The sequence below is a fragment of the Oncorhynchus keta genome, chromosome 8, assembly GCF_023373465.1.
Source record: "Oncorhynchus keta strain PuntledgeMale-10-30-2019 chromosome 8, Oket_V2, whole genome shotgun sequence".
NCBI classification, from domain to species: domain Eukaryota; kingdom Metazoa; phylum Chordata; class Actinopteri; order Salmoniformes; family Salmonidae; genus Oncorhynchus; species Oncorhynchus keta.
Genome location: NC_068428.1, coordinates 20,123,090 through 20,142,179, shown reverse-complemented (window position 1 = coordinate 20,142,179; position 19,090 = coordinate 20,123,090). Strand labels below are relative to the sequence as shown.

Genomic DNA, 19,090 nt, shown 5'->3' with positions numbered 1-19,090 from the left:
TCTAGATAATTCTGTGCTTCCAACTTTGTGGCAATGGTTTGGGGAAGGCCATTTCCTGTTTCAGCATGACAATGCCCCTGTGCATAAATCGAGATCCACACAGAAATGGTTTGCCAAGATCAGTGTGGAAGAACTTGACTGGCCTGCACATAGCCCTGACCTCAACCCCATTGAACACCTTTGGGATGAATTGGAACGCTGACTGCGAGCCAGATCTAATCGCCCAACATCAGTGCCCGACCTCACTAATGCAATTGTGGCTGAATTTAAACAAGTCCCCTCAGCAATGTTGCAACATGTGGTGAAACACTTTCCCAGGAGAGTGGAGGCTGTTATAGCAGCAAAGGGGGACCAAATCCATATTAATGCCCATGATTTTGGAATGAGATGTTTGACAAGCAGGTGTCCACATATCTTCGGTCATGTAGTGTAGTTAGCAATATAAGTTATTTTTTAGGTTTGGATAGAATTTTGATTAAACACATGACAATGATTTTGAGACACAAAGATGTTATTATACATTAAATTAAACAGTTACACGAAAATGTGTATATGAAAATGTAACTGCACGCAGATAATTAGGAATGATAATATAAATTGAGTTGTTTTTGCTTTATGTAATCAAACAGTGACTTAAAGCATCAGACAGGCTCAATGCATATACCTGATTTTATTAAAACACATAGGGTGTGTCTATATATGGACAAATACACATTTTAAAATGTCCACCAATCGATTAGTCAAAAGAACGGATGACTTTCGGATGATTTTATGATTAATTTTGGTCGGGATAGCCCTACTTTATAGGCATATCATGTTATGCCATTTTCCCAAACGATTATATTTAGAAATGCATCTAAAATACCTTAGAACCACACATATCCATGTCCTAATAAACTAATATTACCTGTAAAGACCTTAAGCATAATGTATGATTATTATTTTTATGATTATTAAAATACACTTAATTACAGTTCTTATGCTGAAATAGCAGGTATTTTTGTCAGTTGCATTAAGATCAGTGAGTTTAGTATTATGCAAGTCATATGGGATTAACAAATGACAGTGTCTATTGGGTTACTGAATCTAAAAAGAACTCAGTTAAAGCTTTAACTAACTACAGATCCCAATATTAGTGATGCAATAAGAAAATGTTTCTTTTTTTGTCATGTTTTTTTGTCAAGTGCCAGTTTCGTGAGAACCAACCTTTTCAGGTATCTGCTATTTACTGGCTAATCAATCTAGTCTAAAGAAGACCACTATGTGGTTCATTGAGGCTCATTGAATACATTGACCACAGTTTCAAAATGATTCTCCTTTAATCAAAATCACTGTCTGCCACTTGACTTTCTTCCGATATCCAGTCATCGTTAGCCGACCACAGCACACAAACACGCCTTGGGGAAAGAAAAGACAGTCATTTGCTAGATGACTGACTTGAATATCGGGGCTGTGTCATGTTGTCTACAGCACCCTTGTAATATGCTATATCTAGTGACTCAGTCATTCATGCGCCTGAAAGCCATTTGATTGGTTGTTTGCACACACACACACACACACACACACACACACACACACGCAATCTCTGTTGACCGTGGTTATTTACATAGCGATGTGGGAGATAAGTAAGCCAGTAGTATAGTGCAGTACAGTGTACCAGCCAGTCTCCTTGTGGAAACAAAGGCAATAGGCTAGCCCGACAGACCGATTGTTACAGACTAACAAGCCTGTAAAAATCTTAGATGAGAGCCTATTGAAATACTTTTTTAAATATGACTAAAATTCTACAATAAGCTGTGATTAAATCTTACAAATGGAAGTGTTGAGAAAATATAAGTAGGGCAGCAGATGAAAATCTTACAAATGGAATTGTATAAGACTGACTGATCTCATACCAGCCTACTATCACTTCCTCACAGAGGCCATGTCTGGATCAATGGGACTACACTCTCTCCATCCTCCGTCATAAAACAAGAGCTGTTAACTCATACAGAGTGAAATCCTCTCCTGTGACCCTATTCTGTCATCTGGTCCACTGTTGTTAGCATTACCATGTTAGCTAATGTGTAAGCCCAGCCACTGCTGGACTGTGCAGTCTGTTCTGCTACTTGTGTCCTGCCCTCTCATTATGCAGGCCATGATGTTGATGAGGAGGGCAATTCACTTCTATAAATATAGGACTATAGAATAGTTTGTAGCCAGCGTGTTAATCAACCTGGAGGAGCGATTCTACGCTGCTTGGTGTAAACATAACTTAGCCCACACAAATGGGACCACTATACAACACAGACATACAGGAGAACAAAGAAACACCATGACAGCACACAAGCATGACACACATCAAAGCAGTCAATGATGCACACACGGCAAAAAAATGCTCAGTGGCTCTGCTCCTCTGACATCATCAATGTTGGCCCAGCAGCCTGGGCTTGCTCTGAGGGAGAAAATACCGCTAATCACAGATCCATGATCAGCTTTCCCTACCCGGATCCGAACCCTCAACCATTATGACTTGAAACGCCAAGCTGGACTGGGACCTGTATGTGGGAACGACTGCCAGCAAGATCCCTCAGCCTCTTTTCCTCAGGCTTCCATCCAGACACTCCGATCCTCATCCTCACTTAGGCTTGGTAAGGACATTCTGCCACTTAGCTGATAGCGAGCTCTCGCGCCTTAATAATCCATCCCACTGGCCAGCAGCCATCAATTCCCCCAGCGCCCATTATTTACCCAGGCACCACAGATAAGGCCACTTCTGCTTACACTAATCAGTGTTAGCGTTGATGGTGTAGCCTACATTGAGAAGGCGTAGCTGGGCATGAGGCAGGGTCCTGACCAGACCAGCAGTCTGTCTGCAGAGCCTTGTTTACCACTGGCCAAAGTCAGACAGTATCTCATCCTGTTGTTACACGGACAGAAATTAGGAGCTCGTCCCTCCCGTTGGGGGCCTCCATAAATTACGTTGTGGTGAAGCAGAGATAAGTGGTGGATGGAGATTGGGGACAAAAGATGCTTTCATACCACCGTGATTTGCCTCCAAGGGTCCTTTGCCAAAGGTGGCCTCGGCGGCCTATTAAAAAGGGGTCTAAAGCTAAATCATCCTCTTTTTGTCTTAGATTGTCCTGGGTTGACTTGTTCTTATTCTGCCAGAGTAATGTTCGCCCTTGAAATACCGGTGCTGCTGGAAAGTAGACAAAGAAAGCCCTCTTAGTTTTTCCTTAGGAGGAAATGCCTTCCTAAACACATTACAGCACACAGGTGGTTAGTGCAGCAGCTAGGCTTTCTTTTTTATAGGAAATAGTGCACATAGAACACATCTACCACTTACTTTCAATGAGAATGACATTTCCGATTTCCATGTTAAATTGGTCGGGTCACCCAAGAAGTTACATATTGCAGCTTTAACTTGAGCAAATTAATGCATTTAATAATAAATTCAATACAATTAGTGGATTTCCTTCTATGTTGAATGCATTTTTGGGGGGGGGAATTCCGTTTCAATGTCTAGATTCCGTGATTCCGTCGGCATTATTCGCAATTCAGATTTTATAGGACACTTCTATTTTTGTGAAGTAGACTGGGGGCTTTCTGAATACTCCCATTAATGCGCCATGTTGACCAGTGGGTGAAACTTCCTTCCAGTTCGGTTTTATGAGATTTGAGAGTCACCTGCCTGGACTGAAAAACGGGCCAGGAGTGGAGCATGAGTCATGACTTAGGATAGGCCTACGTTACAAACTAAAGTAAATAGCCTATTTCAACCAGCTCAAAAGTATTGTCCTATTATTGGTGTACAGATTACACACACACACACACACACACACACACACACACACACACACACACACACACACACACACACACGGCTGGATTCAAAACATATGCTCACAGTGAGAGAGAGGTCAGGACTAGCTGTTCCCTGAGTGCTTCTGGAACAAAGTGGGTCCACTGATTAAATGGGTCAGTGGGTTAATTTAATAGCACTACTACCACGTCCAAGACGAGGAAACACTGTAGACTAATACATACAGGGAGAGGTCACACACCAGTCAATACTATACTAGGATGCCAAGACACAATAGTAGTGAGAGCAGCTCATGTTGTTGAGACAGACGGGATGGGGGTGCTTCAGTACAGTACATTCCCAGAGTAGCCTAATTGCATCAAAATCAAATCGTATTTGTCACATGCGCCCGAATACAACAGGTAGACCTTACAGTGAAATGCTTACTTACAAGTCCTTAACCAACAATGCAGTTTTAAGAAAATACTTAAAAAATAGTAAGAGAAAAAATTAACAAATAATTAAAGAGCAGCAGTAAAATATCAATAGTGAGACTATATGTATATATACAGGCGGTACCGGTACAGAGTCAATGTGCGGGGGCACCAGTATTGAGGTAATATGTACATGTAGGTAGAGTTAATGTGACTATACATAGATAACAACAGAGTAGCAGCAGTGTAGAAGAGAGGGGGAAATGCAAATAGTCTGGGTAGCCATTTGATTAGATTTTCAGGAGTCTTATGTCTTTGGGGTAGAAACTGTTTAGAAGCCTGTGGGACCTAAACTTGGCGCTTCGGTACCGCTTGCCGTGCGGTAGCAGAGAAAACAGTCTATGACTAGGGTGGCTGGAGTCTTTGACAATTTTTAGGGCCTTCCTCTGACACCACCTGGTATAGAGGTCCTGGATGACAGGAAGCTTGACCCTCTGTAGTGCCTTGCGGTCAGAGGCCAAGCAGTTGCCATACCAGGCAGTGATGCAACCAGTCAGGATGCTCTCGATGGTGCAGCTGTAAAACTTTTTGAGGATCTGTTAGTTTGTTGGTGATGTGGACAGCAAAATAACTTGAAGCTCTCAACCTGCTCCACTACAGCCTCGTCGATGACAATGGGGTTGTAGTCCAAAATCATCTCCTTTGTCTTGATCACGTTGAGGGAGAAGTTTTTGTCCTTGCACCAAACGGTTAGGTCTCTGACCTCCTCCCTATAGGCTGTCTCATCGTTGTCGGTGTTCAGGCCTGCCACTGTCGTCATCGGCAAACTTAATGATGTTGTTGAAGTTGTACCTGGCCATGAATTCATGATTGAATAGGGAGTACAGGAGGGGACTAAGCACGCACCCCTGAGGGGCCCCCGTGTTGATGATCAGCGTGGCGGATGTGTTATCTACCCTTACCACCTGGGGATGGCCCGTCAGGAAATCCAGGATCCAGTTGCAGAGGGAGGTGTTTAGTCCCAGGTTCCTTAGCTTAGTGATGAGCTTTGAGGGCACTACGGTGTTGAACGCTGATCTGTAGTCGATGAATAGCCTTCTCACAATGTTACCTTATATAATGTTACATACCCTACATTATTCATGTCATATGCATACGTATATACTGTACTCTATATCATCTACTGCATCCTTATGTAATACCTGTATCACTAGCCACTTTAACTATGCCACTTTGTTTACATACTCATCTCATATGTATATACTGTACTCGATACCATCTACTGTATCTTGCCTATGCTGCTCTGTACCATCACTCATTCATATATCTTTATGTACATATTCTTTATCCCCTTACACTGTGTATAAGACAGTAGTTTTGGAATTGTTAGTTAGATTACTTGTTGGTTATTACTGCATTGTTGGAACTAGAAGCACAAGCATTTCGCTACACTCGCATTAACATCTGCTAACCATGTGTATGTGACAAATAAAATTTGATTTGATTTTTGTCTAGTTGTGGAGTGCAATAGAGATTGCATCACCTGTTGTTGCGGTTTGAAAATTGGAGAGGGTCTAGTGTTTCTGGGATAATGGTGTTGAGAGCCATGACCAGCCTTTCAAAGCACTTCATGGCTACAGACATGAGTGCTACAGGTCGGTTGTCATTTAGGCTGGTTACCTTCGTGTTCTTGGGCACATGGACTATGGTGGTCTGCTTGAAACATGTTGCTATTACAGACAGGGAGAGGTTGAAAATGTCGGTGAAGACTCTTGCCAGTTGGTAAGCTCGTGCTCGGAGTACACATCCTGGTAAACCGTCTGGCCTTGTGAATGGTGACCTGTTTAAAGGTCGTAATCACATCGGTTGCGGAGAGCGTGATCCCACAGTTGTGCGGGAACAGCTGATGCTCTCACCCATGTTTCAGTGTTACTTGCCTCGATGCAAGCATAGACGTTATGTAGCTCGTCTTGTAGGCTCGTGTCATTGGGCAGCTCTTGGCAGTGCTTCTCTTTTTGTTGTCTGTAATAGTTTGCAAGCCCTGCCACATCCAATGAGCGTCGGAGCCGGTGTAGTACGATTTGGTCTTCGTCCTGTATTGACGCTTTGCCTGTTTGATGGTTCGTCGCAGCGCATAGCAGGATTTCTTATAAGCTTCCGGGTTAGAGTCCAGCTCCTTGAAAGCGGCAGCACTACCCTTTAGCTCAGTGTGAATGTTGCCTGTAATCCATGGCTTCTGTTTGGGGTACGTATTAGAGATCGACCGATTATGATTTTTCAACACTGATACCGATTTTATTGGAGGCCCAAAAAAGCCGATACTGATTAATCGGACAATTTTTTTTATTTTTATATATATATTTTTTGTAATAATGACAATTACAACAATACTGAATTAACACTTATTTTAACTTCATATAAAACATCAATAAAATCAATTTAGCCTCAAATAAATAATGAAAAAGCTAACGTTTAAGTTCCTTGCTCAGAACATGAGAACATATGAAAGATGGTGGTTCCTTTTAACATGAGACTTCAATATTCCAAGGTAAGAGGTTTTAGGTTGTAGTTAATATAGTATTTATAGGACTATTTCTCTCTATACCATTTGTATTTCATATACCTTTGACTATTGGATGTTCTTATAGGCACTATAGTATTGCCAGTGTAACAGCATAGCTTCCGTCCACCTCCTCACCCCTACCTGGGCTCGAACCAGGAACACATCGACAACAGCCACACTCGAAGCGTCGTTACCCATCGCTCCACAAAAGCGGCGGCCCTTGCAGCGCAAGGGGAATAACTACTTCAAATCTAAAAGCGAGTGACGTTTGAAACAGTATTAGCGCACACCCAGCTAACTAGCTAGTCATTTCACATTGGTTACACCAGCCATTAGGCTGATAGGCTTGAAGTCATCAACAGCGCTGTGCTTGCGAAGAGCAGCTGGCAAAACGCACAAAAGTGCTGTTTGAATGAATGCTTACGAGCCTGCTAGTGCCTACCACCGCTCAGTCAAACTGCTCTATCAAATCATAGACTTAATTATAACATAATTACACACAGAAATACGAGCCTTTAATATCATTAATATGATCGAATCCGGAAACTATCATTTAGAAAACAAGACGTTTATTCTTTCAGTGAAATACGGAACTGTTCGGTATTTTATCTAACGGGTGGCATCCCTAAGTCTAAATATTCTTGTTACATTGCACAACCTTCAATGTATGTCATAATTACGTAAAATTCTGGTAAATTAGTTCAATGAGCCACGCAGCCCAAACTGTTGCATACACCCTGACTCGGCGTGCAATGAACGCAAGATAAATGACATAATTTCACCTGGTTAATATTGCCTGCTAAACTGGATTAGTAGTTATAACTAGTGATTATGATTGATTGATTGTTTTTAATAAGATACGTTTAATGCTAGCTAGCAATTTACCTTGGCTTCTACTGCATTCGCGTAACAGGCTGGCTACTTGTGAAGTGCAATCGTTAGAGCGTTGGACTAGTTAACTGTGCGGTTGCAGGATTGGCACCCCTGAGCTGACAAGGTGAAAATCTGTCGTTCTGCCCCTGAACAAGGAAGTTAACCCACCGTTCCTAGGCCGTCATTGAAAATAAGAATTTGTTCTTAACTGACTTGCCTAGTTAAATAAAGGTGTGTATATATATATATATATATATATATATATATATATATATATATATATATATATATATATATATATATTTAATAATCGGAAATCGGCGCCCAAAAATCCAGATTTCCGATTGTTATGAACTTGAAATCATCCCTATTTAATCGGCCATTCCGATTAATCGGTCGACCTCTAGTACGTATGTACAGTCACTGTGGGGACGACGTCATCAATGCGGTGTATTCCTGAATGCCATCGGAAGAATTCCGGATCATATTCCAGTCTGAGCTAGAAAAACAATCCTGTAATTTAGCATCTGCTTCATCTGACCACTTTAATGTTTGCTTGTAAGCAGGATTCAGGAGGATAGAATTATGGTCAGATTTGCCAAATGGAGGATGAGGAAGAGCTTTGTATGCGTCTCTGTATGTGGAGTAAAGGTGGTCTAGAGGTTTTTTTTTTTCCCCCCCCTGGTTGCACATTTAACATGTTGGTAGAAATTAGGGAAAACTGATTTAAGTTTCCCTGCATTAAAGTTCCCGGCCACTAGGAGCACTGCCTCTGGATAAGCATTTTTCTGTTTGCTTATGGTGATATACAGCTCATTGAGTGCAGTCTTAGTGCCAGCAATGGTCTGTGATGGTATGTAAACATCTACGAAAAATACATATCTCTCTAGGTAGATAGTGTGGTCCACAGCTTATCATGAGATACTCAACCTCTGGCGAGCGAAACCTTACTTAGGTATTGTGCACCAGCTGTTGTTTACAAATATACTTTGCCCGCCACCCTGTGTCTTACCGGAGGCTGCTGTTCTATCCTGCCAATTACCCGCCAGCTCTATGTTATTAACATCGTCGTTCAGCCACGCCTCGGTGAAACACAAGATTTCACAGATTTTAATGTCCCGTTTTTTATTTTTATTTGACCTTTATTTAACCAGGCAAGTCAGTTAAGAACATATTCTTATTTTCAATGACGGCCTGGGAACAGTGGGTTAACTGCCTGTTCAGGGGCAGAACGACAGATTTGTACCTTGTCAGCTCGGGGGTTTGAACTCGCAACCGATTACTAGTCCAACGCTCTAACCACTAGGCTACGCTGCCGCCCCGTTGGTAGGATATACATGCTTTTAGTTTGTCCAGTTTGGCAGAGGCAGATTAGCCACTCATCGCCTGATCCTCACAAGGCACCCTGATCTCCTTCCGTGAAATCTGTTTCTTTCTCCTATGAATGACGGGGATGAAGGACTTTTCCTGTGTTTGGAGTATATCCTTCCCGTCCAACTCATTAAAGAAAAATTATTTGTCCAATTTGTGGTGATTAATCCCTGTTCTGATGCCCAGAAGGTCTTTTCTGGCATAAGAGACAGTAGCAGAAACATTATGTACAAAATAAGTTAAACAAAATAGCACGGTTGGTTAAAAGCCAATAAAACGGCAGCCATCCTCTCCGGCGCCATCATATGTCTAGTCCACTGATCCAAGCCTGGACCTAATCAAAGCACAGGAACCAATGGGGCACAGGAAAGGCTCTGACTCCAATGGTACTGCAATTACCAATAACCTTATGGGGATATCTGCTGAAGTGGCCATCATTATAGACATAAATAATGAGAGGAAAGGCCGAAAGCATGGCTGTACATAAAATGATTTATCAACTGGATGATGAGCCGCCATGAGTCAGATGAGGCTGTGGCATTTAGCTAGGACATTTCCATGTAAAAGGACCCATGAGCCCAAACGTGAAGTTCATAGGAGCATATCAAATTGGGTGTCAAATGAAAGCTAAGAGTCTATATTTTGGGCAAATGAAAGCAAAGATTCATTTTTCAACCATTTTCATCTAAAATAATCTGGCATAAGTAAAGGCTTTGATTTCTGTTAAACAGATGGACAAGGGCTCTTAAAATATCTACCAGAAATAGTCCTAATGTATCGTAAATACAATAATGTTGACGTTAAGACAACTGTCAATTTATGTTAATTTTGAATAAATTGTGTACCTTCTGTAGGTTTAACAAATATTTCCTTGTAATTGCGTTACTAAAAACCCAGATACTGTACCTTCTGAGATATTTTCACATTTCTCTCCCTTATGAGGGAGGATAATGAAAGTTCACAGAAGTAATAGTAGACCTACCAATTAGTTACAGTAATTTTACCAATATCATTTTTGTTTGAATTATTAAGTGATTTAAACGGTGTATTCAGACCCCTTCCCTTTTTCCACATTTTGTTACGTTACAGCCGTATTCTAAAATGGATTAAATAAAAACATTTCCTCATCAATCTACACACAATACCCCATTTAAAAAAAATGAAATGCCTTATTTACATAAGTATTCAGACCCTTTGCTATGAAACTCGAAATTGAGCTCAGGTGCATCCTGTTTCCATTGATCATCCTGATTGGAGTCCACCTGTGGTATATTCTATTGATTGGACATGATTTGGAAAGGCACACACCTGTCTATATAAGGTTCTACAGTTGGCAGTGCATGCCAGAGAAAAAACCAAGCCATGAGGTCAAAATAATTGTCCGTAGAAGGCTGAGACAGGATTGTGTCAAGGCACAGATCTGGGGAAGGGTACCAAAACATTTCTGCAGTATTGAAGGTTCTCAAAAACACAGTGGCCTCCATCATTCTTAAATGGAAGAATTTTGGAACCGCTAAGACTCCCTAGAGCTGGCCGCCCGGCCAAACCGAGCAATTGGGGGAGAAGTGCCTTGGTCAGGGAGGTGACAAAGAACCCGATGGTCACCCTGACAGCTCCAGAGTTCCTCTGTGGAGATGAGAATGAGATGAGAAAGGACTATCTCTGCAGCACTCCACCAATCAGGCAATTATGGTAGAGTGGCCAGACTGAAGCCACACCTTCCTTAGTAAAAGGCACATGACAGCCCGCTTGGAGTTTGCCAAAAGGCACCTAAAATACTGACCATGAGAAACAAGATTCTTTGGTCTGATGAAACCAAGATTGAACTCTTTGGCCTGAATGCCAATTGTCACATCTGGAGGAAACCTGGCACCATCCCTATGGTGAAGCATAGTGGTGGTGGCGGCAGCATCATGCTGTAGGGATTGGGAGACTAGTCAGGATTGAGGGAAAGATGAACGGAGCAAAGTACAGAGATCCTTGATGAAAACCTACTCCAGAGCACTCAGGACCTCCGACTGGGGGCGAAGGTTCACCTTCCAACAGGACAATGATCTTAAGTACACAGCCAAGACAATGCAAGAGTGGCTTCGGGACAAGTCTCTGAATGTCCTTGAGTGGCCCAGCCAGAGCCTGGACTTAAACCCGATCGAACATCTCTGGAAAGCCCTGGAAATAGCGGTGCAGCGATGCTCCCCGTCCAACCTGACAGAGCTTGAGAGGATCTGCAGAAAAGAATGGGAGAATACGGGTGTTCCAAGAAAAGTAAAGTCTGTATTCGCTGCCAAAGGTGCTTCAAAAAAGTACTGAATACTTATGAAAGTGTGATATTTCATTTTTTTTTTGCAAACATTTCTAAAAACCTGTTTTTACTTTGTCATTATAGGGTATTATGTGTAGACTGATGAGGGGGGGAAACAACTGTTTAATCCATTTTAGAATAAGGCTTTAATGTTTAATTTGGAAAAAGTCAAGGTGTCTGAATAATTTCTGAATGCACTGTATGTAATGGGGAATTGTTAGACACTAACAATCAAACGCAAACAAGTCACACAATGAAGTTATGAAACAATGATGTGCACAGATTTGCAGGTTCTGCATCTTAGCCACACTCGCCTCGGCAATGGATTAAAGGATCTGCGTGGTCAATCGAATGTCTGCAGTGGCCGTACAGAATTTACTGTAATACCGCCTCTGCAGAAGTCAGGGCATTCATACCTCTTTCATTTCACGTAACAGAGTAGAGCTCTTGTGAAGGATGTTGTCAAGGAACTGAGTTTGTGTTTATACTGGACCCCCCCCACCACCATCCAGTTATGTCAATGCGGAGCTATACTGAGGCCTCCACATTGGTACAACATTTTGGAAGCACATTGCAATGTGGTACGGAGCTCGATTTGGTCTCTGCGTGCCTGTGGAGGCTCCTCAATTGCATGGACCAAAAACTATCTTGACATATCAAACCACAGTAAAAGTAAGTGCTAATGGTAAACATCCACCATTGTCCCCGTTCCCAAGAAAGACTAGCCTCGCTCTCTCAACAACAGCCTTTTGCACTGACCTTTCTTGTGATGAAGGCCCTGCAGCAGTTAGTCAAGGTCCATATCACGTTTGTGGCATGTGCTCTTCTGGATCCCCTCCAGTTTGCATACCGCACTTAAAGGACGACGCCAAGCTGTTCTTGATGGACACCATCCACAGACATCTGGAGGGCAGAAGGGCCTCTGTCAGGCTCTTATTTGTGGACTTCTCATCGGCATTTAACATCATGCAGTCTGCCATCCTCGCCAGACCTTGTCTCACAGTTCAATCACGACCACGGCCACAGAGAGTCTATGCCAATGGTAAGACACGCTACTCGCTTGCGCTGGTTCACCACGGTGTGTACGGTCACCTTTTTTATTCTCTACACCAATGCCTGTCAGTGGCCATACCAACCTCCATCTTGTGAAGTTTGCCAATGACACAGTCCTCTCACTCCTCTCAGACCATCAGGACTTCATTGACAGGTGTGACTGCGCTGCTGGAGTTGAATGTTTCCAAGATGAAGGAAATGGTTGTCAGCATCAGGAGGAAGCCAGGATGGACCCGGTGATCATCCAGGGTGAGGAGGTGGACAAGTATAAATATATTGCTGCCATCTTTGATAACACCCTGAAGGTTGAGCAAAACAGATGCTGTCATTTTAAATTATTTTTTTTAAATTATTTTTTAAAACCTTTTTATTTAACAAGGCACCACCTCCAAGCCATTGTGATATGCTCTAAGATCACCAGGGTGCCTCTCAGAAGTCTGGCCTCATTCTTTGAGAAGCAGGCCAGGAGGAAGGCCCATGACATCCTGGGGGACAGCACCCATGTCCTCGACACGCAGTTACAACGGCTCCCCCTTTGACGCTGCCTGTCTCAAGTGCCTCACCAATGGGCACAGGGCCTCATATTTTGTGCCCGAGGCTATCTTCCTCGTTAAGAGGACCATTAACGAAGACCTAGGGATTATTCTAGACATTATTCTAGACATAGTTTAGTAAGAACTGTAGCAACCACGGTTGTTTAGTTTCATAAATTCCACCATGCACTTAAAACGGTTGCCTTAAATGTTTTATTTATTTAAAAAAGTATACTGTCAGTCTGTGTGTTTATCCTGTCTGAAGCACCCTTTCCATCCCTGAGTAAATTTCCCCTTGGGGATTAATAAAGTTCTATTGTAAAACAGGTACACATGTCAAAATGGGGGATTTACCATACTTCTTTAAGTGGTGGGGTTACTCTTTGCTGAACACAAACTCCAGATTGTGTCTTTAAGTAAATTACATTGTTTATATACATTTTTTTTTGACTCATACTTAAATAACTGTTAAAAGATCTGTCCAATAGGTGTAAGCAGTGGTCCTAGTAAATAATTAACGTTACCTGCACAGCACACCCATTGACTATACATTAGAATTGGCTTATTATCATTATCAAAATGAGGGTTCTCATTACCAAAACTGACCTAAACATGAGGCGATAATGAGAAATTTGTGTTTCGGTAATGAGGCCCTTACCTCAATCTGCAAGTAATGGGAGATGGTCAGTGGGGCCTAGTGGTTAGAGCGTTGGACTAGTAACCGAAAGGTTGCAAGATCGAATCCCAGAGCTAACAAGGTTCTGCCCCATGGGAGTTAACCCACTGTTCCTAGGCCCCCATTGAAAATAACTGACTTGCCTAATAGAATAAAGGTTTAAATACAAAAAAAACAATTGAACACATCACTAAAGCCCTTCATCCATGTAATGGTTCTCAGAGTTTTTTCCAATATGAGTTTTTTAGTAATTCCGGTAATGAATAGGTCAAGTGTTGTAAATGGGGTGTTTGAGAATAAGATCCTCATTCTGAAAGCATATAAGTGAAATAATTAAATAAAAGTATGCTCATGTAAGGACTTCTCCTCTAGATTATGCATCATGGGTGAATTAAACCAAATTATTGGAGATTTTACAGCAACTTCAAAAATTGTTAAGGTAATGAGAAACATGTCCAGAGACAGTTTTTACGCAATAAATATGACGGTTTATTTTAAACTTCAACTAGTAAACCGTTTTTATAATTTATGGACAAACTACAGCAACATATTTAGTTTTCAGATAAATTAGGTTTTTAGAATATTATAAAATGACAGAATTGAATCATGCACCATGATTTTCAAACTCTTTGTTACTGCCATGGTTAAAACTAGTTTCACGAGAATCACCCAATTTAGAGACTTCATATCATAGTAGGTAGGCTTTGTTGTTTGATCCATCCCTGTTTTCTCAAAGAACGCTTTTCTTTCAATTCACACACTTGTAGGCTCAAATGCAAAAACATTCTTCAAATGCAACATGTTCGGACTCTCGAGTGGCGCAGCGGTCTAAAGCAGTGCATCTCAATGCTAGAGGTGTCACTACAGAACCTGGTTCGATCCCAGTCTGTATCACAACCGGCCGTGATTGGGAGTCCCATAGGTTGGCGCACAATTGGCCCAAGGTCGTCCGGGTTAGGGTTTGGCTGGGGTAGGCCGTCATTGTAAATAAGAATTTGTTCTTAACTGAGTTGCCTTGTTAAATCAAATACATTTTAACAAGCATGCAAGTATGATCAATGTCATTGAGTGAAGTGTCTGTATGCACATTTGCAGGCTTCAGGACTGTCATACCTCTACATGTCATGACAATGTGTCCAGTGATCTCTGTTTTGTTATATTGGTAACTCCCCCTCTCTCCCCCCACTCCCTCTCTCTCCCCCCACTCCCTCTCTCTCCCTCAATATCTCCCTCCCGCCCTACCTCCTTCTCTCCAGTAGAGGTTGTGGTTGAGTATGAGTATGATGCCCTCCATGAAGATGAGCTGACCCTAAGGCTGGGAGATGTGATCAGGAATGTCCGCAGGATCGAGGAGGAGGGATGGATGGAGGGAGACCTCAACGGGAAGAGAGGACTCTTCCCTGACAACTTCGTCAAGGTGATTTAGAGCCTCTCCCCATTTTAAACAATATTGAGACACTGACCCAAAACAACTTCCGGGTTGACAGGTACACTAACAGTATTATCATATATGCCATTTAGCAGGCACTTATTTTATCCAAAGTGACATAAGGGTGGTCCTGGGAATTGAACCTGCTATCTTGGTGTTGCAAGCTCCATGCTTTACCAACTACAGAGTACTGCTTGCACACTTGGGACTTGTAAACCCTAGTGCACCATGAAATCTGGTGTTTCTGTTGAAGACATGCGTACACTTCTCTTTCTAATATGAAATGGAGTTGTCATGGTACTCATTGCAAATTCTAAGTCACGCTAATAGTAGAATGTTGTGATGAAGTCACAGAGAGCGGCTGCTCTTCCCTCGTCCCTCCCTCCTGGCTGTAATCCAGAGTAGTGAGATAGGAAGTCTGGCAGCTTTGAGGAGGGATATCTCGCTGTACTGAACTGAACTTTGCTCCCGGACACTGAGACTATTTTTCTTTCTCTATAAGTGCTTCTATGACTGTCTGAGACTAAAAGTTCTTCCCAGGAAATCATGTCTGAGTTGGAGGAGTCGGTAAGGGATTTACTCGTCTTTACTAAACGTCAACATGACAGGGTTCTTTGAGGTGTGTATTATAATCAACAACTGATCTTTGCCAGCGGAGGTCTTGATGTTTTGGGTGTTGGCGGTGCTGTCACAGTTTGCACTTCTGACACCTCAAAGGCTTAAATCTGTTTGTTTGGCTCTCCAAGGAGAGGAGAGAGAAAAGGAAATAAACTCCTTTTCTCCATATGTGATTGTTGGAAATAGCAGCCAATTATGCAAGACAAGTTAGGTATTTTTTGTGTCTGATACATCTGCTGTTTGTTCAGCTTCACCACAGTGAGTTGTACAAGTCAGCGTTACTCTTAGAAAGTGTTGTTGTTTCTGAGAATGGCTGGTTCTCTCTTGGGATAGAGCTGAGAGTCATCCAGAGGAGGATGTCTCTCCTTCTCTCTCCCCAATCTCAGCAGTCTGGCTCCTCCCGAGGACTTTCACCTCCTTGCTGTCACTCTTGACTTGATGGTCTTTATTTTATGGATTGAATGAATCTTAAAATAGTTTTATAGTTCAGGAGTCAGAACACTGGTCAGGACGCTGGTCTCTGTCCTGTTACATGAGTAAAATAAGTGAGATGTGTTGTTTTGTGCCTTGCTCAAGGGCACATCGGTACATTTTTCATCTTGTCAACTCGGGTATTCAAACCGGGAATTCGGATACTGGCCCAGCGCTTTAACCGCTAGGCTACCTGCCGCCCATAAGGTAGAGAAGAGACTTGCTGTCCAGTGTGAGAGAAGCAGCCAGTCAGCAGGACACACACAGCATTCCTGTCTGTCTCCTCTTCCTCTGCTGTGAAAATACCCAGTCAGCATGTGTGAACCAGGAAGCGGATGGAGCGGGGATCAGCAGGGGTGAAAGTAGGTTTAATTTCTTACTGGTACGGGACACCCAGATAAATAAAAACAATGTTGGACTTTTGACTGGAGCAGGGGTCGAAGGCACTGCATCTCAGTTGAAGAGGCGTCACTACAGTCCCTGGTACGAATCCAGGCTGTATCACATCCGGCCGTGATTGGGAGTCCCATAGGGTGACGTTCAATTGGCCCAGTGTCGTCCAGGTTTGGCCAGGGTAGGCCATCATTGTAACTAAGAATTTGTTCTTAACTGACTTGCATAGTTAAATAAAGGTTACATTTTCAAAAACAACAACATATAATTGGCTGACAAAAGGGGAGAGAGACACAAATACAATATGTGACCGACCGACTCGATTTGGCTTATGTAGCAAATTTTGAAATGGTTTATTATTATTTTTTATTACTTTGGATAGAAGTGGAGACTCGGAAATAGAAAATTGTATATCATACACTACAGTTGAGGAACAATGGGAAAGTAATTCTGCTTTGAAAGTTGATCAACTTGTAACCTTACTTTTGAGAAAATGACCCATGGAGATTTTGTACCTACTGGAGAGCTCTTCTTTGTCTACACCCATTCAGCATCTTTCACACCATTTTAAGCTTTAGCCCCACCCATCTCTTTCAAGATTCACATGTAAGGCTATGTACTAAACAACCAAAGATTTGAAGACTAAAAGCCGGCTTATACTACAGGTGTGTTACTAAATTTAATCTGGGGTGCCAGAGTACTCTGGGCATTCGTAGACTGAGTGTTGTCAGATTGGCCGTTTTGTAAATTCAGATCGTTTCTCTCTCGGAGCGTTCAGAGCTCACACTAGACACTCTGGCTGAAAGGTAGGGTTGATCCGAGCGTCCTGGCCTAACGGCAGTCAAGCACCCAGACTGACTGGCTAACGTTGGCTAGCTTGCTAGTGAATTCCAGACACAAATGAGAGAACAGCTCACTCTGACCATTTTACTCGCTCGAGCAGAGCTGGTTAGGCTGTTTTTATGTTATCCAGAGTGTTGGTGACTGCAACTTTGCTGCTGGCAACTATTTAATTAATATTTTTTGCCAATGTTTCCTGACACTGGACATATTCAACAGGTGTTGAGCGTTCGTACATTTTGTGCTCAGACGAGAGTGCTACGAAATCGGAGTAGATAGCCAAAGCGAATTTACAAGCTACGTCTATCGACAGTTCTCAGTGACATAAACATTCTATTGAAATAGTTACTTGCATAGTGGAGTCTTTTGTTTAGACATGTAGCTAGCTAGCTAAACAATGAACCATAATTCCAACTCATAACATTACTACCCTGCATGAAGGTAGGTCACCAACCAGGCTCAATGTTAGCTAGTTAACATTAGGCTATAACTAGCAATACAAATAGCTCTGGGATTTGAATAATATTACTATACAGATCATACACCTAACGTTAGCTAGCTAGCTAACTTGAAATGAAGATGACTTTCTGTCAAAATTAGAAATGTGTAATATCTGAAAATGTAGCTTGCTAGACTATCTTACCCGCATATATCAATGGATGCTTCTCCCTCTCTTTCATGGATGCTATTGTTGCCCTTTGAAGATGTAATCCGGAGACAGGTGTTTTATTCAACAGCCTTCTGTGTGTTCTCTTTTTGACTCCGTCTGAATATTTGCAATCAAATGCCAGAATTTTCTCCTTCTCCTTAGCTTTAATACTCTAATTCCACTGATTTTCAAAACTCAGTCCCTCAGAAAGTGGAAAGCAATACTTATGGAGATATACTACATATTTTTCAAAAAAGCCACGTTAGAAAGGATTACCTACACATACTGACCAGCTCATATTATAGACCGAAGCGTGCTACATGGTAGACCAATCTGAACTCCTCTCTAGGCATGTCCAGCCCCCTCATTATCTCAGCCAATCATGACTAGCGGGAAGGTTGCTCACTTTTTCCATGGCTAAACCAACTAGGCTTGTAATTTTAAGTTGTATTCCTATTTACAGATGGCATACAAGTTTGTTATTAAGGCACATGAAAGTTCACAATGTTCCTTTTCTGAAAGGAGTCACATATGACGTCCATCTAACCTGGAGGAGGAAATTATCGTCCAAAAACAAAGAAAAGTGGCACAGACCCAATGATCAAGACGGTGAATATGCATACTCAGCGGGGATTTGGCCAATGTTCTCCGCTGGTACAATAGCCATTTGCTTTTTGAACAGTTTTTCTGTGATTATATTTTTGCCTGGCTGGGTCTCTGTGCTTTTCATTGACACTCACAACTTAACAATCATCTACACTGAACAAAAATATAAACGCAACATGTAAAGTGTTGGTGCCATGTTTCATGAGCTGAAATAAAAAATCTCAAATGTTCCATACGCACAAAGTTTATTTCTCTCAAATTTTGTATGCAAATTTGTTTACACCCCTGTTAGTGAGCATTTCTCATTTGCCAATATAATCCATCCACCTGACAGGTGTGGTATATGAAGAAGCTGATTAAACAGCATGATCATTACGCAGGTGTACCTTGGAGTATTTCTGTCTGTAATAAAGCCATTTTGTGGGGGAAAAACTCATTCTGATTGGCTGGGCCTGGCTCCCCAGTGGGAGGCCCACCCATGGCTGCACCCCTGCC

General features: G+C 42.1%; 1 protein-coding gene across 6 annotated transcripts in view; it reads left to right on the top strand.

The window, feature by feature from the left end:
• Positions 1 to 19,090, top strand: part of LOC118386961 (CD2-associated protein-like) — a 96,076-nt gene that overhangs the window by 21,697 nt on the left and 55,289 nt on the right. For 3 of the 6 annotated variants that reach the window (XM_035775005.2, XM_035775003.2, XM_052523763.1), the window contains exon 2: positions 14,846 to 15,006. In XM_035775005.2, coding sequence (XP_035630898.1) covers positions 14,846 to 15,006 — 161 coding nt within the window. Of the gene's footprint in view, positions 1 to 14,845; positions 15,007 to 15,435; positions 15,586 to 19,090 lie in introns of those variants that run through there. The other 3 variants (XM_035775004.2, XM_035775007.2, XM_035775006.2) reach the window with 3 other exon arrangements.